The sequence below is a fragment of the Cydia pomonella genome, chromosome 18 (assembly GCF_033807575.1).
Source record: "Cydia pomonella isolate Wapato2018A chromosome 18, ilCydPomo1, whole genome shotgun sequence".
Lineage (NCBI taxonomy): Eukaryota > Metazoa > Arthropoda > Insecta > Lepidoptera > Tortricidae > Cydia > Cydia pomonella.
Window position 1 is genome coordinate 7,230,730 of NC_084720.1, and position 22,545 is coordinate 7,253,274.

At 35.3% G+C, this 22,545-nt stretch overlaps 2 protein-coding genes across 8 annotated transcripts in view; both read left to right on the forward strand.

The window, feature by feature from the left end:
- The window catches only part of LOC133527766 (ejaculatory bulb-specific protein 3-like), a 184,637-nt gene that overhangs the window by 46,054 nt on the left and 116,038 nt on the right, over positions 1-22,545 (forward strand). The gene's annotated exons all lie outside the window — the stretch shown is intronic.
- Positions 779-9,524, forward strand: LOC133527757 (ejaculatory bulb-specific protein 3-like). Of its 7 annotated transcripts, none has more exons than XM_061864915.1 (3): positions 779-1,202; positions 3,058-3,274; positions 6,922-7,063. In XM_061864915.1, exons 1-2 carry the CDS (start codon positions 1,025-1,027, stop codon positions 3,240-3,242), a joined length of 363 nt encoding a protein of 120 aa, XP_061720899.1. In that variant the 5' UTR covers positions 779-1,024; the 3' UTR covers positions 3,243-3,274; positions 6,922-7,063. The 7 variants fall into 7 exon arrangements, with proteins under 7 accessions (XP_061720899.1, XP_061720896.1, XP_061720900.1 ...); XM_061864912.1 differs by lacking the exon at positions 6,922-7,063 and adding an exon at positions 6,453-6,556 and having other exon boundaries at positions 3,058-3,270; XM_061864916.1 differs by lacking the exon at positions 6,922-7,063 and adding an exon at positions 6,453-6,555.

The following is a 22,545-nucleotide window of genomic DNA, read 5'->3' on the forward strand; positions in this document are numbered from 1 at the left end:
CCTTTTTTAACACTTTCCCCTATTGTATCCCATCGGATCTCAAACAAAAAATAATGACTGACTGCTTGCCGTGCTTAATAATATGTAGATTATACCTTACTTAGATTACACTGGTTAACAGTGGTTTTGTTGCCTCTGATATAAGATTGAGTTCCGATGTATTTATGCTCACAATTTATGAAACTATCAATGATTTTGAAAGATTTGCTCTACTTTATATAAGGCTTTATTTTCATTTTACAATAAAACAATCGAAATATATGATATAAAATACGCTAAATTATAAAAACTTGAGCACATTCATAACTTTTATGAATATATTCGTAAACTGTGCACTTGAAAACAAAAATTCGCAGAGATGTCCAGGGACAAAAAAAATGTTTTTTGTATAACTGTACATCTCTTTATCTCTCTCTCTCTGTCATGTACTATACATATAAAGAACCGAAACACAAACATCGATTTGTAGCGATATGTATACAAAACGTTAAAGCTTAGAAGATTTAGTTATTTCATAATACAGATTACATTATTAAAATTAAAAGTGTTTTATACCGGATTGTCAATGACGTCAGTGGGTCTTCTTTTTTTGGACGGGATTTTTTGCATTGGTTTGACGTTTTACTGACGCATGTGTTCTGTTTTCCTATTGGCTGGACCTTCTTTAGGGAGCCAATAAGATCACGCCAAAAATACTCATCTATCAACGCATAAACAGTAAGGAAGTTTTAAACCTCAGTCTCAACCATCTTTGTGTTGACATCAACAAAGAGCATATAGTTCTACTAGATATTTACATATCGTTTCCTTATCTTGTGATTGAAGGCTGAATTCGTACGTGAAGCATCACTTTATTTAATCATGCATTAAATATGAGAGGAGGTGGTTATATAAAGAAGTAATTCCAAACATTACGTCATTAGGACTACATCGAGCATTGCGAAATCTATTTTGCATCTGCAACGGTTTTCAAAATAATAGGGATAATTTCGGCAAGTGATATAACTTTAAATGGATTGAGACAATGAGAGTGTTTTTGTTTTGCTTCCTTGTTTGTTGTGTTGTGTCTGACGAATATTACAATAGAAGATACGATTATTTCGACGTCGATACGTTGGTTGAGAATCCCAGGCTTCTGCAGAAATATATGGAATGCTTCTTGGATAAAGGGCCCTGTACTCCAGTGGGAAGAGTTTTCAAACGTAAGTACCTACTTAAGATCAAAAGTTCATATAACTAATAATCAATCGCATAACAGATTTTAGAGGGAAAATATTATTCGCAAATTAGCAGATCTTCAAAACGAAATAGACAACTTTGGAAAAGGAAAAGCTATAGGTAGCTGTGAGTAGATTAGTACCATAGCGTTCTATTATTAGCCGAGAAGTTCCTTTGGTAACTTGTGTGTACTGCAGATAACGAATAATTATTATTTTGAATTTACCAATCAACCAAAGTTTTGAATTAAATAGACAAAATACAAAGCTATGTAAAGCGAATTAAAATATGCTAATTAAACTGTAGTTAGATTTGCAGATGTATGAGTACTAATTTTTAGGTACTACGTACCTAAACCACTTGTATCACTGATGATTAGGTATATCGACGACTACTATCGTCGTATTAAAAGATATTAAAATCGGCACTTTAATTTCAGATTCTTGGTAAACCAAGAGCCAAAAGGAGGTTAAATAATAGGACAAAACAGCCATGAAACGTACAATATAACACATTGACACGAAATTGTTCTAAAGTGACTGGTAGGACCAGTTTATTATTGGACACTGATCTCATATTTTAATTTTAATAAAGATTTCCAAGACGCTTGGTCCTTGTGCGAGTGGATTATTTCTTATTTCAATCAGTTGTCATCTACCTTTTTGAGTACAAAAATATAATAAAAAATAGATGATTATATTCACAAAATAATTAAGTTTTACTGACGCTTAAGGTTTACTTATTAGCTTAGTCTAAAAACTAACCGCTTTTGTTTGCCCAATTCATAAGTGAGTAATATGACATGTTAAGTAGTATATCATCACCAAAGTGATGTGTGTTATATATACCTACTACGTACGTCCGCGGCCGGCAAAACGTCCCACTTTGTCGCTTGCCATAAGGACGCCTTGACAGGTTCCTCGTATAAAGATACAAGCAAATCTCTTCCTAATGGTAAGCGACAAAGTGGGATGGTTTGCCGGCCGCGGTGTTGATGTACTGCGTCAGCTTTTTTAGGTGATACAAGATATATTGTACGCGACTGTACCTATTCATTGCTATGTATGATTAACTTACACTATACGTGTACCACTTGTAAATTCGTTCATAAGTGTGATAGGGAGGCAACACGTTGAACGTGGTTCGTGTCAGGTCCTCTAATCTCCCTACGACTGTCGAATTGAAGTTTTTTGCAAGTTATTCAGGGTTGCTCTCATAACAAAAGTTACTAGAAGTAATGAGTACAGTCGGCTGTTGTTATTAATGTATTCAGAAAAGATAGATGCACAGTATTCATGACGAAATATTTTTTTTACTAACTGTTCTTAATTACACTTATGTAAAGTCAGCTGCAGAGAAAAAGAACCTAATTTAGCTAGGATCATATTATTTTGATTTCTCTCGATCACAACAGGGTTTATATGGGGATGATGTTATGCATTTTAAACAACCATTGATATTAAGAAACTTTCATTTTTAATTTGTTCAGGTTGTTATTTTAATAATTTAAATTTGTATAAAGTAAATAATTTAATAAAGTAAATACGATACAAATCGCCGTTGTAGGTGGAGGTGTACTTTCTTACTAATATAAGTCCCGGAATCTCGCTGCTATTTATAACTTTTCGTTAAGTTTTCGGATGGCTGGACCGATTTGACTAATTTTGGTATAGGAATATTTCTAGGTCCAGGGAAGGTTTGAACGGTGAAAAATTATGGAAAGACTGCGAGGAAAATAGTAAAAACAAGAATGCTATTTTTCTATAACTTGTAATGAAATGTTGACATGACTTACTTCAAATTAGGTCCGGAAACACTACATTCAAGCTACATTTTCAGGGGTCCTACCAGAATTAGTGGCTACAGGCTGTGCCAAGTGCACGCCTTCGCAACGACGCTTCGCCAAGCGCACCTTCGAAGCCTTCAAGCGAGACCTTCCTGAAAGCCACGCCGAGCTGAAGAGGAAGATAGATCCTACCAATCAGAATTACGAGAACTTTGAAAGGAAAATCGCTGATGCTTAAGAAAGTTTAAGTCTTGGAGGTTTTCAAAGTATGTAGGTATAATAGGTACCCGTAATAACCTTTTGAACGTTTTATGACATAAACACAAACATCACTCAAACGCCAAGCTCCCGGGCACAAGCGAGCTTATGTAAATCTTACTTAAGTGTGAAGGTTACTTTGACAGCGTACGTCATGACACCTATAGTTGTCTTTGGCGCTGTGGGCACGCCTAGTAACGACGCCTTTAGGGGTTCTTGGCGTTCAAAGGGTTAGGGCCGAATCGAAAATATAAATTTGTTTATGTTATCATGACCTTGAAGCAGGCATAATGCATTGTCAGCAGCAATAATAGGCATTGGATAAGACCACACGTAACTTGAGATTAAGAAAACCCGATTATATTACTTGTATATGGAAATTGCGTACAATAGTAGCCGTTTTTATTGTCGTTAACTTTGATGTTGTATTTAATTTGAATAATAAATTTATGCATGATCTATTAATCAATTACTTGCGTTATATTACATTTAACTAAAAGGTCACAGCGCGCCATGTTTTTTGCAGAAATCGTGAAGCGTCTGGTCGACCGAAGAGCTGGTGGCTTCCTCGCACAACGCACCAGTATTGCGAAACAACGAGGAAATGCCGCCAGCATCCTTGGTACAATGCCTCAAGGGCCTATTTTAGATTTATATGTATATATCAATTATATATATTGTTATTGTAAATAAAATGTTAATATAATAATGAAATAAATGTAAGTACCCAAAGGTAAATCAATTGAATTGGTTTATTGGATCTAAATTACTTATGTTTTGATAGAAGGTCGAAGTATGAATCATGAACATATGAGTTATACGGGTGCACTACATTTTGTATAATTTACTTTTCATATATTATACTTTGATATATCGTTATATTGAATAACGTAATAAATGGCATACTACCGTAACACCTAAGATGAGATGACGGGTGACAAAAAGATATGAAAGGAAAAGACATGCTGCGCCAACCCCAAATGAATGGGATAAGGGCAAGCGAATGATAATGACTACCGTAATACCTAAATAAATAATGTTATTATTGGTATAATGGTCACAAGGTATATTTACACTTCGTCTAATATACATTTCCATAAACACATAATAATCCAAACAACACAGCGAAAATAGCCTAGCAAAAGGAGGGTAAGATTAGGTTAGAACTTCGACCCCCCGTAGAATAAAATACCTAGCAAAAAAGTGGTTTAGGTAAGGTTTGAACTGCGGCTTCGTAGAATTAAAAATCTTTGAAAAAATAGGTTAGGTTGGGTTAGGTGGGATGATAATCTGTACTTGATTATGCGACCTGCGTACTACTTGTTATAAAAAATATGTAAAACTTTACATTATGATTGAATTAATTATGACAAAGATGTTATACAATATATGTATACTTGATAAAATAGCCTATATACTGCTTAAAAATTATATTACAATAGGCATTATATCAATGACAGTTAAGATGAAATCACAATATAACAAAAGAAACGTATAATATTAATTACGTTATAACATATAATAATATATCAAAAGCCATTATAACAAATGTATGATAGTTTTTTTTTTAATAATATATTCAGCATTACACACCCGAGTTATACCTATGGTTAAATTAAAACATGTCAAAGATATACACCACTAAGCGTCACTTGCACCAACCCACTAGTCCGGGGTTAACCGCTTAAACCGTTAATCCAGTGTCAAATTGTACAGGTAACCATGGTAACTCCAGGTTTAACCGGTTAACCCCGGGTTATTGGGATGGTGCAAGTGGCCCTAAGAGCTACTTGCGCCATCCAGGGTTAGCACTGACTCGGAGTTAACCGTTAACACAGGGTTAAATTGTACTGGTAACTCCTGGTTTAACCGGTTAACCCCGGGTTAGTGGCTAATCCTAGATGGCGCAAGTGGCCCTAAGAAAATAAACTTGTCATGAAATATTTTCGTTAAGTTATCTGCTAACGCGTTGTCAGAAAAAGTAATAAAGCTACATAAAATTTTACGAGTATACCTATCGCGTCGAATGTTGATCCCTATTTAATTGTTACAACTATGTGCCATGGTTCGCAATAAACAATTTCCGTTCCTTGAAAACACTTTAGGTTGGACTTAATAAAAAAAAAACCGGGACAATTTGAGTCGGACGCGCCCAATGAGCCCGTACAAATTACTTATAGTGTAAGACGATATTACTTGTCAAATTTTATAGTTCTAGGTCAACGGGAAGTACCCTATAAATTTTAATTCCCTTGAGAGTGTCGAAATATACGTTTTTTGCGGCATAAACGGTCGTATCTTTTTACGTTAACTTAGAAGTTAGGTTTTTTCACAAGGGAATGTAGACCTGAGTTTAGGGTTGAATTTCAACTTAATACTTCTACATGTTCCCGAGATAAAGGGTCTTGACAGACAAATGGACGGACGGACGACAAAGTTTTTAGGTACGGAATTCTAAAAATGAAAATGTATGTTTTTACCGTTTTGTTACTAAAATGTATTATTTTTAAATAAATTAATGTGCTAACGTTCCAAAAAATGTCTACAAACATTTTAAGAGAGAGCTAAGTACTTCATACAAAAATGAACAGTCAAAGGGACCATTTTATTTATTTATTTTATTTTATTTAAACTTCATGACCATCATTCGATGTGGTAATAATCGTTCTTAATTAAACCCTATAAAACGAAGCCTATTGCTGCTGACAAGCATTAAATATTACAGTTGACAATTAATATTACTTATTTAATTAATCAATACACGCTGCAAATGATGCTTAATGCGTATTATGGCATAACATATTAATAATAAATATTATGTAGTCAGACTGTCGTTGGATCGATAAATGTAAACAATCAATTGTTTAACTATTTAGAAGTGCTTATATCGATTAAGTATTTCCATATAAAAGGTATCTATAAATAGTACACATAGACACAATAGATCGTAAATTTTAAGTACTAACTTTAAACTGTGTTTTCCTTTCGACGCAAGAACCAAAACCATGAGTTACTCAAGTTTCCTGGTAAGGTGCAGTAATCCATGTGCGTATGTTTGGATTATAGGCTGTAAGAGACAGAGGCAAACATGCTTATTGCAAAGGTTCCATTGCTTGAATGTGCTGTTCAATTTACAACCCAAAGTACACGACACAAAAGTTCAAAATCAATTGACCCTTTACTATTCCAGTCGGACCGTAAGCCGGTGAAGGTAGTGGGTTTATCGTCGTCAATATAAAAGCACTGTCGCTTTCTGCTGGACTAGTCTTTGGGTACGCTATTGAGAGTAAAAGGTGGGTGAACATTTTACAAACCGCTCGTTATGATATCTTACTGAGAAATATTGTGATCCTTGTGAACTAGAGTGGAACGCGGGGCAATGGACACCTACATCTTGTCTATTCGATGAAGGAAATGCCTCGCCACAGACTTGGCTGTTATTTTTGTACTTATTTTCCGCGTTCGGTTCCCTTCATTCGTCTTTGGTATCAAACTTGTATCACACACTAATCAAAATTCAAGACACATGGAGCGGGTATGTGTCCATGAGTTCTATTCGAGTAGATTTCATTGTTATTCGGTATTTCAATCGTCTCGCACGCCCTTTAAATATACAATTGAGCTGTTTTGATTAATCGACCGTTCAATTTGAATTGCAGAATCAATATGAAGAGCTGTATCGTGTTTGCTTGTCTGCTGGTCGCGGTGTTTGCCGCCGACAAATATAACTCCAAATATGATAATTTCGATGTGGAGACGCTGATAACAAACGATAGATTACTGAAGTCGTATATAAATTGCTTCTTGGATAAGGGCCGCTGCACACCTGAAGGCACGGATTTCAAAAGTAAGTACTTAGTTGTTCTTATGCTTTTTCAGTTCTTTACGTATATACGATGGTAGGCTTTTTGTAATATTCAATAATATTGTAAGGCACTCTATGAGGTGCAAAATAATAACGTGTTTTGATTGGCACACTTTGAGAAGACAGGATCTCTGTCTGGAAATCAAACTTTGATAAGAAGATACAGAAGTATTATTTCCTCTTTAACTTTAATTATCCTAAATACGTAACCGTTACTTATGATAACAAAATAACCCCCCTAAATGTATATACCATTACCTACCTTTTTTTCCCTGTTTCTTATTTACTTCACGAACATCGAAAAATGCAGCTTAACGGGTCAAAATATCAACAAATTGCTGACAAATCTTTACATCTGTACTCTAAAGACAAACTTTACTGATAACCGAATACTTATAAAATAAAATCCATTGACAAAATGTACACTAATGTATTTATTTAATGACATGTATGTGGTGTGATACCAATCATATAAATTGATCAATTCCTTGTAAAAGCTGATTTTCAGGGAAACAATTTAAAGTTTTAAACAATAATGTCATTAAGCTTAGAATAAATTATAAAATTGAAAAATTACTTCCTTGAGTGAGACTTGAACTCACGGCCTCTGGACTCAGTTGGCAGACAGCTGGAGTATCAATCCAGAAGCCGTGAGTTCAAGTCTCCCAAGGCAGTAATTCTTCCAATTTAAAATTTATTCTAAGCTTAATAGCATCGTTCACAGACTTGTGTGCTTGTTAAAAATTAACAATGTCATGTTATATTGAATGATCTGTATCCTAGGTTTAAAACAAAATGTCATAGTGGCGTGTGGTATGAATTTTCCGGATTTGTTGCACCGTTTTATTTTGCGACTGCCTCAACAGATTGACGTCAACTTTTATAGCTTTTTTTGTAGCAAGTACGAAACTTGTTTAAGCGATCACAGCCTTAACATATGCTTAATAATAACAAGAGCCGGTCAAGGATACAAGGCGGAAATGTCGAGATATATTTAATTTAAACGTGTCGTGGAAATTGCCTTTATTGACTGGGGTTTTATTTTGTATGCGTTTAACTGAGCGTGTAGAGTAAGCTCTGATGATTTCGATGAATCCTGAGCTTGGATAATTACGTTATCCTGCCCGTAGTTTATAAACAATCAAATTTTCTAATGATGATGTTATTATCATGTAGGTGATATTTAAGGAACATTTTATGCTTAAGAAAAAAAAATAGGTGAATACCAAAAGTACGTCAGTAATATAAGTAAAGATTATTGTATATGATCCGGGATATATTGTATTTGAGTCTAAATTAATTTATCTGCTCTCACACTCTTTATCTCTCATTCATAATTATGAAATTATTCAGTTGAGAGTTCAAGAAAAAGTTTATAACCTCGATACACATTCAAGTATATTGTTTATCCTGGAAATCATCACATAAAGGGATGGAAATCTGTTTTCGATATATTTATTTGCTTATAGCTACACTTACTTTTAGAAGTCGTAGGTACTAGGTACTCCTAGCTCCTAATCGATTAGCATATAATCGATGGGCATAAAACAGGATGTATTTTAGATGTGTAGCTTGACGATTAATTTATTTTAACAAGCTTTTATTTATATTGCCCTGTTAGTTATTTTATTAGTGTGGGTCAAATCTTAGAAGCTAAATTTGACCCACTTCCCGATTACCGATTTAGCGGAAATTTTGCACACATATGTAAATCGGATAACAATGCAATATTATGATGACATGGAGCTGATCTGATGATGGAGACAGAAGATGACCATGGGAACTCTGTGATAAAACAACGCAAAACTAATTGTTTTTGGGGTTGTTAGAATTAGTTGGCTGTGAAAAAAAATCATTTAGCGATAAAAGATTGGACCAAAAATCTTTTTTTTTTGCACAAAACTTATGTACCTATTATTTTTCCAGAGACCCTGCCTGAAGCCGTAGAGACCACGTGCGCAAAATGCACAGAGAAACAGAAGGGCAACATCAAGAAGGTGATCAAAGCCATCCAGACGCGACACCCCCGGCAGTGGGACGAGCTCGTCAAGAAAAACGACCCGACTGGCAAACACATTGTTAACTTCAACAAGTTCATTGAAAGCTAAACGTATTTTTAAAGCTTAGGTTAAGTTAGAATAGGAAGGCTGCTACGATCTCCAAAAACGATCGAATTTAGGCCCTTAGCCCAAATAAATTAGAGTTTAACCTAAATAATCTCGCATTAGAAGATCGTATGTTGCCTGTAACTCATCTGTTGTCGTTAGGTACTTTTTTAAATTTAAATGATTTCCTAAAATTGGCAAATTGATTGTTCACCTGCTTAGCTGTGTGGAAGCATTATTTATTGTATTTTCACAACATAGACTGATATTGTAATAAAAAATATCCGACATATTTTGATGGTTATTTTCCTGGAAACGTCAATTCCATTAATCCTGCTATGTTTCGATGTTTTTTTAATGTAATTGTATTTTGCAAGCATAATATGCAAAATACAATTACATTAAATAGCAAAAATACTAAACACTAACGGAACTACCATTAGCAGATACAATTTTCCTCTAAACTTGTTCCCTGTAGTGTTTGTTGTGTCGACACTACAAATTACACCAAGAAACCTGATCACGGTTAAACATCCTGCTTAACTGCCTTTACCTAATGATATAATATGACAGTTTCGTAGTTTATTATATCTGACTTAGTGAGTCAGTACAGTCAGCTCAAAACATTATTATCAAAGATGACTAGGTAAATAAGTTCACTGATTTAGCTGCCTCTCGTTCGTATTATAAATATTTGTAGCCGAGTATACTTAACATCTTAAAGAGTTAATTGGATGTTAATTAAAATTTATGTTATGATATCAACCGTCTATTATCCCATATTATATGTATTTTAGAATATATTCCTTCGAACACAGATAGGATTATCATGAACAGATCAGATAGCTTTAGTAATACACTAGCTGCAAAACCCGGCGTTGCTCGGGTTAAAATAAATCGCATGTTTAATGGTATAAAAAATATTTGAGGATGCATTTTTTAACGTAGATAATATAGATTTCTATCTTAGATATTGAAAGACTTAGTCGACCATTAAATATGCGGTGTATAGAAAGTATATTTAATTAATTAACTAATTAACTAATTGAAATAATCATAAGTTAGAATAAAAAACACCTTAGTAAATGGAAAATTTATGTTTTATTCACACAATTATTTACATATGATATTCTACATACTACATATATGATAAATACATTAACATATTACACGTTATATTATACATTTACATTTTGTTTAATTTTTCTATAATACTTGCTTATAGACTACATTTATTGTTTTATTGCCCGGGCTGTAGATGAACAAATTTCGAGGTGATCCTGCTCGTGAGCATGCAACGTATAATTGACCATGTGCAAAGCATGGTTCCTTTAAGTCAACGCCACAGTATTTGAATGTTTGGCCCTGTGCTTTGTTGATGGTCATACTGTAAGCCAACTTCACCGGGAATTGTAAACGTTTAAACGTAAAGGGCAATCCATTTGATATTAAAGGTATTCGTGGTATAAATACTATTTGTCCTTTTTCTTTACCAGTCATTATACTGGCTTCGATGATGTTATTTTGTAGCTGTTTAATACAGAGTCTCGTACCATTACACAATTTTGGCGAGTTCAGATTTCGTAATAGAATAATTGGTGAACCAACTTTCAATTTAAGGCAGTGCAATGGCATTCCTGGAACATTTAGTGAATTCAAAAATTCAGAAGGAAAATTTACGCTTTCTTGTTCATCAGTCATTGTATCGATTGAGTTGTAGATTTTCTCTTCTCCCGGAATCATTTCCTGGATGATGTTGTTGATGCTATTGACAATGTCGTTTTTCGTGGCTAGAATAATGCGCTCCCGTAACCATTCCGAATTAGTATAATTTTCAGCAATACTTGGATACACTTCATTTATAAGTTGTTCCGGTGTTTCAACAGCATTACATAACTCATTAGTTAGTGTGATTTGGCCAGTATTTTCGTCTATTGGATAAGTGCCCTCTCCTATTTGTAAAAGTTTTTCAGCAAATTCTTGGGCCTTTTCATCTTCTGAAATCTGTGCTCTCATATTTGTTGTTAATTTAATTATTTTTACCTGTTCCCATATGAACGACTTCTTCAGGCAAGCGTTAATTTCATCTGCCGGCGTTGATTTCGGAATGACAGGTAGCGTTTGACGGAAATCGCCTGATAGTATTAACAATACACCTCCCATTATATTCGTGTTGTCGCGTAAATCTTGAAGTGTTCTGTTTAGTGCTTCTAGGGATTTTCTATGAGCCATTGTGCTTTCATCCCATATAATGGCTTTGCACTGTTTTAATATTTGTCCACGTGCCGATGATTTTGTGATGTCACATACCGGGAATTCGTAGTTAGCTACATCTAATGGTAATTTTAAACCAGAATGTGCCGTTCGTCCACCATCCATAAGTGTTGCCGCTATTCCAGATGATGCTAGGGCGAGAACGATTTCTTTATTTGCACGGATTTCAGCTAGAATTAAATTTATCAAAAATGTTTTCCCGGTGCCACCAGGTGCGTCTAAAAATATTATACCACTTCGCTGATTTTTATAATAATCCATTATTATGTCGTAAGCTTGTTTTTGACTCTCAATTAATAAGGGTTTGTTGTGTTGGATGTAAAGCCTCAATTCGTCGATATTATAATTTGTTTCTCTTAAAAATTCACTGTTCATAACATCCAAATGATTTCGTTTAGGAGATTGAACACCTAGTTGTATTAACGTTTGGTTAGAAATTGCTAAACATTTATCTTCTATCAATATCAAAGCTTTGTTAAAAATTTCTTCATTAAAATTAATTTCTAAGTCCGGATTTTGCTGTCGTAAATCAGCCAAGATGTCATCGCTCATATATTCTCGATATTTAAGCCATAGTCGATTTGGATTAGAAGGATTACATGTAGTTAATATGATTGCAAATAGCTCACGAATTTGACTTGCTGTTGCCGTTTGGGCTGCTTCATTCATAGCTAACTCCCAATGATTATCGTTTTCTAGTAGACCCAATCTTTGACATGCTTCACGATATGTCTCACAAATGTAACCATTGACAGTTTTTAGGTCTTCAAAACACGTTGGACCACGAATAGTGTGAAGTAATAAGCGTAGATAGAAACATTCAGCGTTTTTTGGATGCACTGTGTAGACTCGTCCTATTGTGTTACTCTTGAACACTCCATCATGTCCTTCTACTTGCATTCCACGTTTTCGAGGATTAAATTGTTTACTTGTTGTATCCCATGTATAATAGCTGGGTACTTCTGAGTAAAGTAAAGTCTTAGCAAATTGGTCTTTCTGGCATAATTCAAAAAATGCTGTTAAAGTTGTTCGAGTTGGTGGTTCCGTCGCAACTTTTTGTGCTGTTTCTGTTGTAAAAAACACACGTTGTCCATTTTCTAGGTGGACGGATAAATGTTGAACCGGTGGATCTCGATCGTGTATTGGAAAACTTAAAATTCGCCAAATTGCTTCGTTGGTATTAATGTAACGACCCATTTGATACTGTACTATTTCATCATGCTGGTTTTCATTGGTTAACGTAAAAACAGCCATATCACTGCCTTTGTTAATATATTTGCATACATATTTTATAGATTTAACAGAACTGCAGTATTCAACATTGATATGGGCATTGAACATTTTAGATAAAAGTGGATTATATGGTACTACCCATTGATTATTAACTTGAATTTCTGCATTACCTCGTATTTTAATTTTAGCTGTAAATCCGCCTTGTTCTGGTGATCGACGTCTATATTTAGGATATCCGTCTTCGCCTGTAACTGTTTCGTTCAAAAATGGCTTTGGATAACGTTTCGTACATTTTCCATCTTTCATACACGGAGAATTTCTATTTAGCTCACCACACGGGCCATGAACCATGTTTTTTACGATTATACTATAAAGATCAGAATCTTCTTCCGGGTTTGGAAATTCAGCTTTGATGATATCATCTATTTGATTCGGTTGAATTTTATTTTGGAGCCAAATTAAGTTGTGTGAATGTGGCAATCCTCGTTTCTGCCATTCAATTGAAAACATCCAGCAGATAACAACACCAAATATTTGATTTTTCACAATGGCGTCTATAAATTTAATTTGTTTTTGACGGAAAACTCGGGCAACAATATCATGTCGATCGCTGGCCGTCTGACCATATTGTAATTCTTCTTTGATTTCCATCCATGAAGAATTACATGTGAATGTTATAAATAAATCTGGTCTGCCGTGTTTCCTAACATAAGTTATTGCATCTTGAGCATATTCATGCATGTGACGTGGACTTCCAGTGAATGTCGATGGCAAGATGACCAATTTTCCCATGTTATCGACGTTTCCATCATTTATCATTGCATCTTTCAAATGGATGTATTCATCCGAACGCAACTTTCGTTGATTATGGCGAATAAAATCTAATCTTTCCGTTTCAATTTTAGCATACATGTCTACAATAAACTGCTGAAATAGCTGCCGACAGTTTAAAATATGGTTATATTCACCATTTCTAGTCATAATTCGATAAGCATAGAATTGCATAGCTGATACTTTTTTGTTAGTTTCGACACCTGTAGCTGGATTGATTTGTTGAATATTGAAATGATAACCATCCTCACCTTGCCAAAAAATTAGCGGATATTGTAGCGCATCATAACTACGATGTGTTTCAGCAATACGTTGCAATTTATTACTTCGACGTTGAATAATAATATCACGACGACTACATTCGTTATCAACAATGACTACGGCAACTTCGTTCGTTTGAGGTGCATTAAACCTTCGTTCGTGTTGACCGGCTGGTCTTTTATCTGCTCGAATGACGATCTTATAATTATCTGCAGCCATTTGGTCTAGAGAAGTCTTGAACACATTGATTAGTTGATTATGATTATGAAGTAGACGTTGTAATTTTTGAATAATATCTCGTTGCAGTCCCTGAAAGTTAGAGCAACGTTGGTCTGTTTCAAGTTCATCGTTACCAACAAAGTATATTTGAAGAAATTTTGGAGATTCATTAGACATCGGCAAAAGAGAGCCTAATCGGTGATAAATTTGGCCTTGAACCTTAAAAACCGGGCTGAAATTTTCTTCCTGACATATTAATGAAGCTCCAAATGAAGTCATTTGAAAACAACAGTTGTATCGACGTATATTTTGTAGAAAATGATTGGAATCTGGTGTTTCTCCAGTCATATATGCGAGTAATTGAGGTGGTGGTACATCTAGTGCTGGTAAATTGACTTTACCACTCGAGCAGCATATACCAGCAGTTTCGCCTTTAAATTTCCGGGCATGACAATACTCGCATATCGTATCCATTTTTCCGATGACAATATTTGGATGTTCACTGTATTGTTTTTTGCAATCATAATGGAAAGCCTGAAGTTCTAAACTTCCAACTTTACATGAAGCAGCTCGTCGTTGGCGTAAAGTAGCCATTCTTTCTTTTTTTTTGGTATTTTCCAGTTCACGTTGATCAGCAGATTGACGATTTCTGAGTGATCTTACTCGACATCTGGTTTCTTCATTAATACGTGCTCTTTCCTCTTCGGTTAAATTTTCTCTAATTCTTTTTACTCCTTTACGAATGTTTAAAACACGTTTTTCTTTTTGTTCTTCTGTTTCATTTTGACGTGCTATTTTTCTTCTTTTTGAAACCACTTTGGGTTTTGTAAATACTTTTTTTCGCCTTGGCATTGTAAATATAAAAAAAGTAATAAAATTAATCAAAACGAATATCTTGGTTGTTACAATGATAAAACTAACGAAAAGTTACTCACTTTCGGTTTATATACCGTTGAAAATCGAAATTTCTAGTATCAGAACACTCTAGAATAGTCAAATAGTTTTTACTTTTTCATTTGTTCAAATCACTTCAATTTATGTAATCACTGTTCACTCTTGGCTTCAATTGATCTTTTCGCGACTGTAAACACGGTTCAACTGACAAAAAGTCACTGATTTTCGGTTTATATACCGTTGGAAATCGAAATTTCTAGTATCAGAACACTCTAGAATAGTCAAATAGTTTTTACTTTTTCATTTGTTCAAATCACTTCAATTTATGTAATCACTGTTCACTCTTGGCTTCAATTGATCTTTTCGCGACTGTAAACACGGTTCAACTGACAAAAAGTCACTGATTTTCGGTTTATATACCGTTGGAAATCGAAATTTCTAGTATCAGAACACTCTAGAATAGTCAAATAGTTTTTACTTTTTCATTTGTTCAAATCACTTCAATTTATGTAATCACTGTTCACTCTTGGCTTCAATTGATCTTTTCGCGACTGTAAACACGGTTCAACTGACAAAAAGTCACTGATTTTCGGTTTATATACCGTTGGAAATCGAAATTTCTAGTATGAGAAAACTCTAGAACATTCCGAGGTACTTAATTACGATCTGGATCGTCAGGATTAATTTCAATAGTTGCACACATTTCGGAACTTTCTAGAAGCTTCTAGATTATTCTAGTCATTTCTAGAACTATCTAGAGCATTCCATATCGATTTTTACACTTGCAAACAATTTTGAATCTTTCTAGATCTTTCCAAACATTTCTAGAACTTTCTAGATCATTCCAGAAATTTTTAGAACTTTCTGGAACATTCTAGATCGATTCTAGCAGTCACACACAATTTTGGAACTTTTTAGATCATTCCAGAAATTTTTAGAACTTTCTGGAACATTCTAGATCGATTTTAGCAGTCACACACAATTTTGGAACTTTTTAGATCATTCTAGAAATTTTTAGAACTTTCTGGAACATTCTAGATCGATTTTAGCAGTCACACATAATTTTGGAACTTTTTAGATCATTCTAGAAATTTTTAGAACTTTTTGGAACATTCTAGATCGATTTTAGCAGTCACACACAATTTGGGAACTTTCTAGATCATTCTAGAAATTTTTAGAACTTTCTGGAACATTCTAGATCGATTTTAGCAGTCACACACAATTTTGGAACTTTTTAGATCATTCTAGAAATTTTTAGAACTTTCTGGAACATTCTAGATCGATTGTTACAGTCACACACAATTTGGGAACTTTCTAGATCATTCTAGAAATTTTTAGAACTTTCTGGAACATTCTAGGTCGATTTTAGCAGTCGCACACAATTTTGGAACTTTCTAGATCATTCCAGAAATTTCTAGAACTTTCTGGAACATTCTAGATCGATTGTTACAGTTGTACACATTCTGGAGTTTTCTAGATTATTCCAGAAATTCCAGAAATTTTTAGAACTTTCCAAAAGTTCCCATGAGTTAGAAAAGGACAGATATATATTTTTTCACATTTTAGCCACCCACAACCACCCACTTCCACCCACCGCGACCAAACTCCCTTACTCCCACCGGGAGACCAAGGGGTATTTACCACCCCAACAGGAAGTTGATTGGAAATAGTGGTGATAGAGAAAACCGTGTCTTTACTTACGCACATTAGCATTTTATATATATATTAAGATTACACGCTTTATGAAGCGTATACATACATATAATGCGACCCGCTACTACTTCAACGCAAATACTTGAAAGGTTAATTGTGTTACAAATTTTTTGACGCTTCATCGTGCAAAATATTATAAGAAGGGACTGTTTAGTAGTCTAAAATCCATTTTGACTGTACGTAGTAATTGTAATTGGTGCGATTGCGTGTCGATTTGTGTGTCAAGCGTTGCGCAGACGCGAATGACGTAACGGTTTCATTCGTCGGTTGTATAATGCCGAGGCATAATCTTTGGCACCGCAATATTTCTGCATCATACTTTTGTTTACGTCGGGAATGATCTTTAAAATGCTTCAGAAAACCTAGCCAAGATGACAATCGGTCGAAACGGGATTCTTCAAGAAGCGGCGGGTATTTAGGGTTCTCAATGGTCGGCAACGCTTAAGTGGCTCATATTATGATTGTAGCTTATGTCCATGGGCGACGATGATGGCTTCCACTCAGGCGGCTCGTCTGGTCGTCACTTATTCAGCAAAAAAATAAATTACATCTCATACAGAAAGCTACCATCACATTTTTTGGGGTCAAAAAACAAGTCAACAAAAAAACTTTGACTACTTATATTTTTTTTGACAAAAACTTATCTCTTTTCGTTTGGTGTATTTTTTAAATGATATAGTATAGTCATACTATATCAATTAAAAAAATACAACTACCACTTATGTATCATGTACCAAAAATGATTTTTTTGACAAAAACTTATCTCCATTCGTTCGGTGTATTTTTTTATGACTATACTACATAAGGTTCATATTTTTTTTTCCATTTTATTTAATTTTTTCCTGCCGTGTACCGATTATTGTTTTTACCAACCAACGTCATAGTAGAAAATTGTTTCAAAAGGTTTTAAAACAAATTGCTAATTTGACACTTTTAAAGATGGTTAAAAGTAGACAAACATATATGATTAAATAAATAATTTACTATCGCATATCACGTTGTTTGTCAGTGTTGCCTGTTGACAAGTAATAATCAAGCTAAGGTTGGAAGTTTCTGTGTTTGTCCATCCATTAGCAATATCCTTTAGCTGTCGAAGTCAAACTGGTTGGTAGGATGAATAGACGTATTTAGTATAGATCGTGCCATCCACGATGACGCGCAGATTTGCCAAATCTAACCTTTAATAACAAGACAATACAAGTCAAGGCATGCGTCTTCGTGAATCACACGATCTATAACTGTTACATCTTAAATGTAACTTCAAGGACAGATAACGGCAGTGATAATTTGATCTAATCATAACTACTTAAAAATGTTTTTGACAACTCTTGTGGCAAAATACACCGCGCATCGCGGCATAATTCAACTTTTGTATTCGTAGTGCTCTGTAGGCTTAGCGCAAGTGCACTACGACAGTATCTTGAGCGCGAGATACTATGAGGCCATACTGGTGCGTTGCGTTGCGTCGCGTTTTTTCATCGCAGGCGTCCTCGCAGCGTCGACGCTGCGTCGTTTTACATATATTTTAATGACATGCCACATTAAATGCGTTGCGACGACGCGACGCTACGCAACGCACTAGTGTGGCCTGGCCCTTAATCTACCAGTCCCTCCCTAATTAAAGCAGTCATAAAAAGACAGATAACTACATACCTAGTCTATCTTACGCGCGACAAACTAAGTTGTAAGTATGTATAAGATTTTATTGTGTTGATATATACCTAATTAGTAATTGGTGTCGGATTTTAAGTATTTCAACATATTGCGGCGTTTGCACTTTAGTGCAATATGATAAAATAAAATAAGATTACACAAGTAACCAAGATACGTGTAAATTTATATAGGTAAGTAAGTAAGAAGCTACAAAAAAAAAAATTAAATAAATAATAATACTTAATAAATAATAAAATAAATAAATAAAAATGTTATTTATTCAGGTATTAACCCATTAAATTACAATAAAGCAACAATACAATAAAATAAAATATACAATTAAAATTAAGACTATAGATATAGGTGCAGCGGGGAAACCTTGCTCATACAGTAGCAGGTTGTATACACTACTTTAACAATACTGTTCGCCGTTTCGCTCACTCTCCCGACAAACGACCAGTGCCTTTTACGCATTATAGCGTAAAAGTCATCTACTCTGTTCTCGGCGAACATACCAGACGCACTACACCGCCACGGTAGCCGTAACATTGCACGAAACGCGTTGTTGTACTGTACTCGAAGTCTATTGAACGATCGTTTCGTGAAATGGTACCACAGCTGGCTAGTGTAGAACGCCTGACAGTACGCCTTGAACAAAGTTATTTTGGCTTGGTCGGAACAGTGAGCAAACCGACGTGCCAGCATGTTGCTTCTCATCGCTATGGCCCGCCGCTGTCTTTCGAGATCGTCATCGTCCTTTAATCTCTCTGTCAAAACATGCCCTAGATACTTAAAACTACTTACACATTTTAATTCTGTCCCGTTTAACCTAACAGGTGGAACGAAATCTGGGCCCTTATCATATTTAAATACAATTATTTCAGATTTTATTACATTGTATTTTAGTCCGTGTGTTGCAGCATAATGCTCACATATCGACACTAGCATCCTAAGGCCGGTGATAGAAGGGCTCAGCAGCGCCATATCGTCCGCGTAGCTAAAGTTATTGGCACATACGCCCGCGACATGACACCCGACGGCGGCGCTGCTGAGCTCCTCTATCAGGTCGTTTATGTAAAGATTAAACAGCAATGGCGATGTCAGTCCACCCTGTCTAACTCCGCATTGCAACTTATACGGGTCCGAATTGGCATTTCCCCATCTAACGCTATTCATCTGGTTCCCATACCAGTATCTCAACAGAGTGGCTATTCTACTCGGTACACCTGCCTTTGATACTTTATCCCATAATAAATTATAGTCAATAGTATCAAAAGCACGGCTCAGATCCAGAAAACAGCCGTAAACCGACGTCCTTTTCTTAAGATATCGGTTTACGACGTTTTTAAGACAGAATATAGCCATATCTGTTGAGAGACCCGGACGGAACCCAAACTGGGCGTCGTGTAGACGTATGTGTTTGGCAAGTATCGGGTTAATTAATCGTTCAAGAACTTTGGAGAACACGGTAGCTAACGAGATAGGTCGGTAGTTGGACGGGTCACTAAGATCGCCAGTCCTGTTTTTAACGATGGGAACCACATTCGTAGTCATAAATTCATCAGGTAAGTAGCCGTGCGCTAAACACAAATTAAATAATTGCGCCATCTTTACATGCAATAATGGGCCCCCATACAAAATATGTTCAATACTTAGACCGTCGTGGCCCGGCGACTTTCCGCGTTTCATTTTTCTAACACATTGCCATATCATATCTTGCGTAATGAATAACTCGGAACCTGTCGACGGGCAACCACGGTTCCGCGTATTATCAAACAAGTGAGAATTCGATGAGTTTAGAAGTGAGTTATCGACTTTAAATTGCTTAATAAACAAATTAGCTATTTCTTTTTCATTTTGAATTCCATTTACTGATAATGGTCTACTTTGTTTATAACTTAGTTTATTAGTATCCTTCCAGAACTGAACGAAATTTCCTGCCGACCTATGGGATGCTATAATATCCATTTTAATAATATCTTGGTTCCGTTGGCACCAACTTAATTTATTCTTAAATAATTTGCGTTTATTGGACATATCATCAAATATAGGACCTGAAGAAGGCGAACCGTGCCATATCCATACTTTATGCGCTTCGCGTGCGTTATTGTACAGTGGTAGCACATGATAATTCCAACCGGTAATTTTATTGATTTGTTTACGTTTCTTACTGATAGACGTTTGCCTAGCAGCTGTTTGAATGGACCGTATTATCTCCTGATAAAATTTACCAATTACTAAAGAATGCGTCGTGTTATTGCATGTTTCGCTACAATTATCAATATGCACGTTAACATTTCTTAAATAATTAGTACATAATTTGGTATACCTTTCTATTTGCTCATTACATCGGTTTCCCCATAAAATGTTATTTACTACAATATTGTTACTAGGATTCGTCTTTGTTTCTATGAGATTTAAGTCGCATTCAATAAGTAACGGATAATGGTCAGACCAATAAACATCGTATAGGACCCTGGCATTAGTACACAGCCTATATGCAGATTCCGTGGCCACAACATGGTCTAACCAGCTTTTAGAGCCCTGCACGTCACTTTTAAAAGTAAATGTGTCACTTGACTCACCAATCAGTTCAATGTCCGCACAAATCCATTTCTGGTCGTTACAGTAGGTTATCAGTTCCTTACCGAATGAACCACGCACGTCCGCATTAAAATCACCAAGTACCAACACACACTCACAATTATTGTCTTCGATTATAGCACTGATAACGCCTAGGCACTCTGTAAATAACGGTAAGTTATCCGCACAATCGGTTGGCATGTACACCGACATAATTAAAATACTCCGATTTCCTGGTAATTCCGCCCGTATAGCAGCGATTCGTTTTGAGCCGGTTTCGATTATCACAACCTTAGTAAACAAACTTTTTCTCCACAATACAGCAACTCCTCCATACGGCCTACCCTTCAGCGGCCCGACAGATGTATCTATTGCTGATATTCCATGGTAGCCAAAGTCCTTGTTAATCTGGCTCAAAAAATCAAGGTCATCAGGCAGAATCCATAATTCTTGAAGCGCGATTATGTCATTTTCTTTACTTAACTCCTGCACATTAGGTAGCGAACGTTTGAAGCCCTTACAATTAAATGATAAGAGCCGTTAAATAATTATAGCACATTATTACACAAATTGGTCTAAATATAAACTAGTAACCTACTTTGTCCATTTCTTGGCAATCATTTTTATTGGATCATTTTCATGTGTCGAAAATCGTGACAAACCAGAAGTTTTAGCACAATTATTTTTATTGAGACGCGTAAAGTTGTCCCACGTTACATATCTCATGTGTGTACTTATGCATAGCCATAGCATCCAACGAGAAATATATTAGAGTTGACAGAAATTCAAAGGAAAATCGAACCGGTTTTTCCACTACTAAGAGGAAAATTTACCATTTAATTCGCAATATTCAAAGGAACTTGAACAAATGGCTGTCGTAACCCACTTCGCAAGCTCGTAATAAATATTGAAATGTAACCGAATTATAACGAGTATCAAGGTCAAAGTCGCGATGTAACAGTTAGTTATATAACAGCGCCGGAGATGGTCAGCGTGTATGAACGCAGAATATACAATGCTCAGTGAAGTTAGTAAGTAAGTAATAGTACCTTCATGATGATAGAGGGTAGGCTATTTTAATTAATACACTTAACCCATCATTTGTCCCAAACCGTTAATCAATATCGAATAACGATAATACTCGTAATTAGCCGGAAGGAGTTTCTACTCCTTCAGGCTACTGATTTTTAATATGAAAAAAAAGCAAGAAGACGGTCCCTGCTGTATACTTTTGCATTATTTTTCTGCGACGAGATTAAGGTTTATAGTATTTTGCTGGAAAACGAACGCGTAATAAGGCATACGAAAGTATTCTGATCAATGTATAAATATATCATTTCTCCATTAATAGTATATTACGATAAAAGGGCGAAAACATATGTATCGTACAACGTTTTACAGTACATTTTGGCCCTTTATATTTTCAACATAGTTACGTAATGTGCTAATTATCGCACTAGTGTGGTAAAGTAGCATCGCATGTACTGTAATAGTACATTACGATTCAAGTGCGAAAAATTGGAAATTTAAAATGAGTGGTGATAAATTGAAACACGACCGAAGGGAGTGTTTTAAATCGACACGAGTTGCGAATTACCTATTGGCACATGTATCGCACAACGTTTTACAGTACATATGGCCCTTTAAACTTT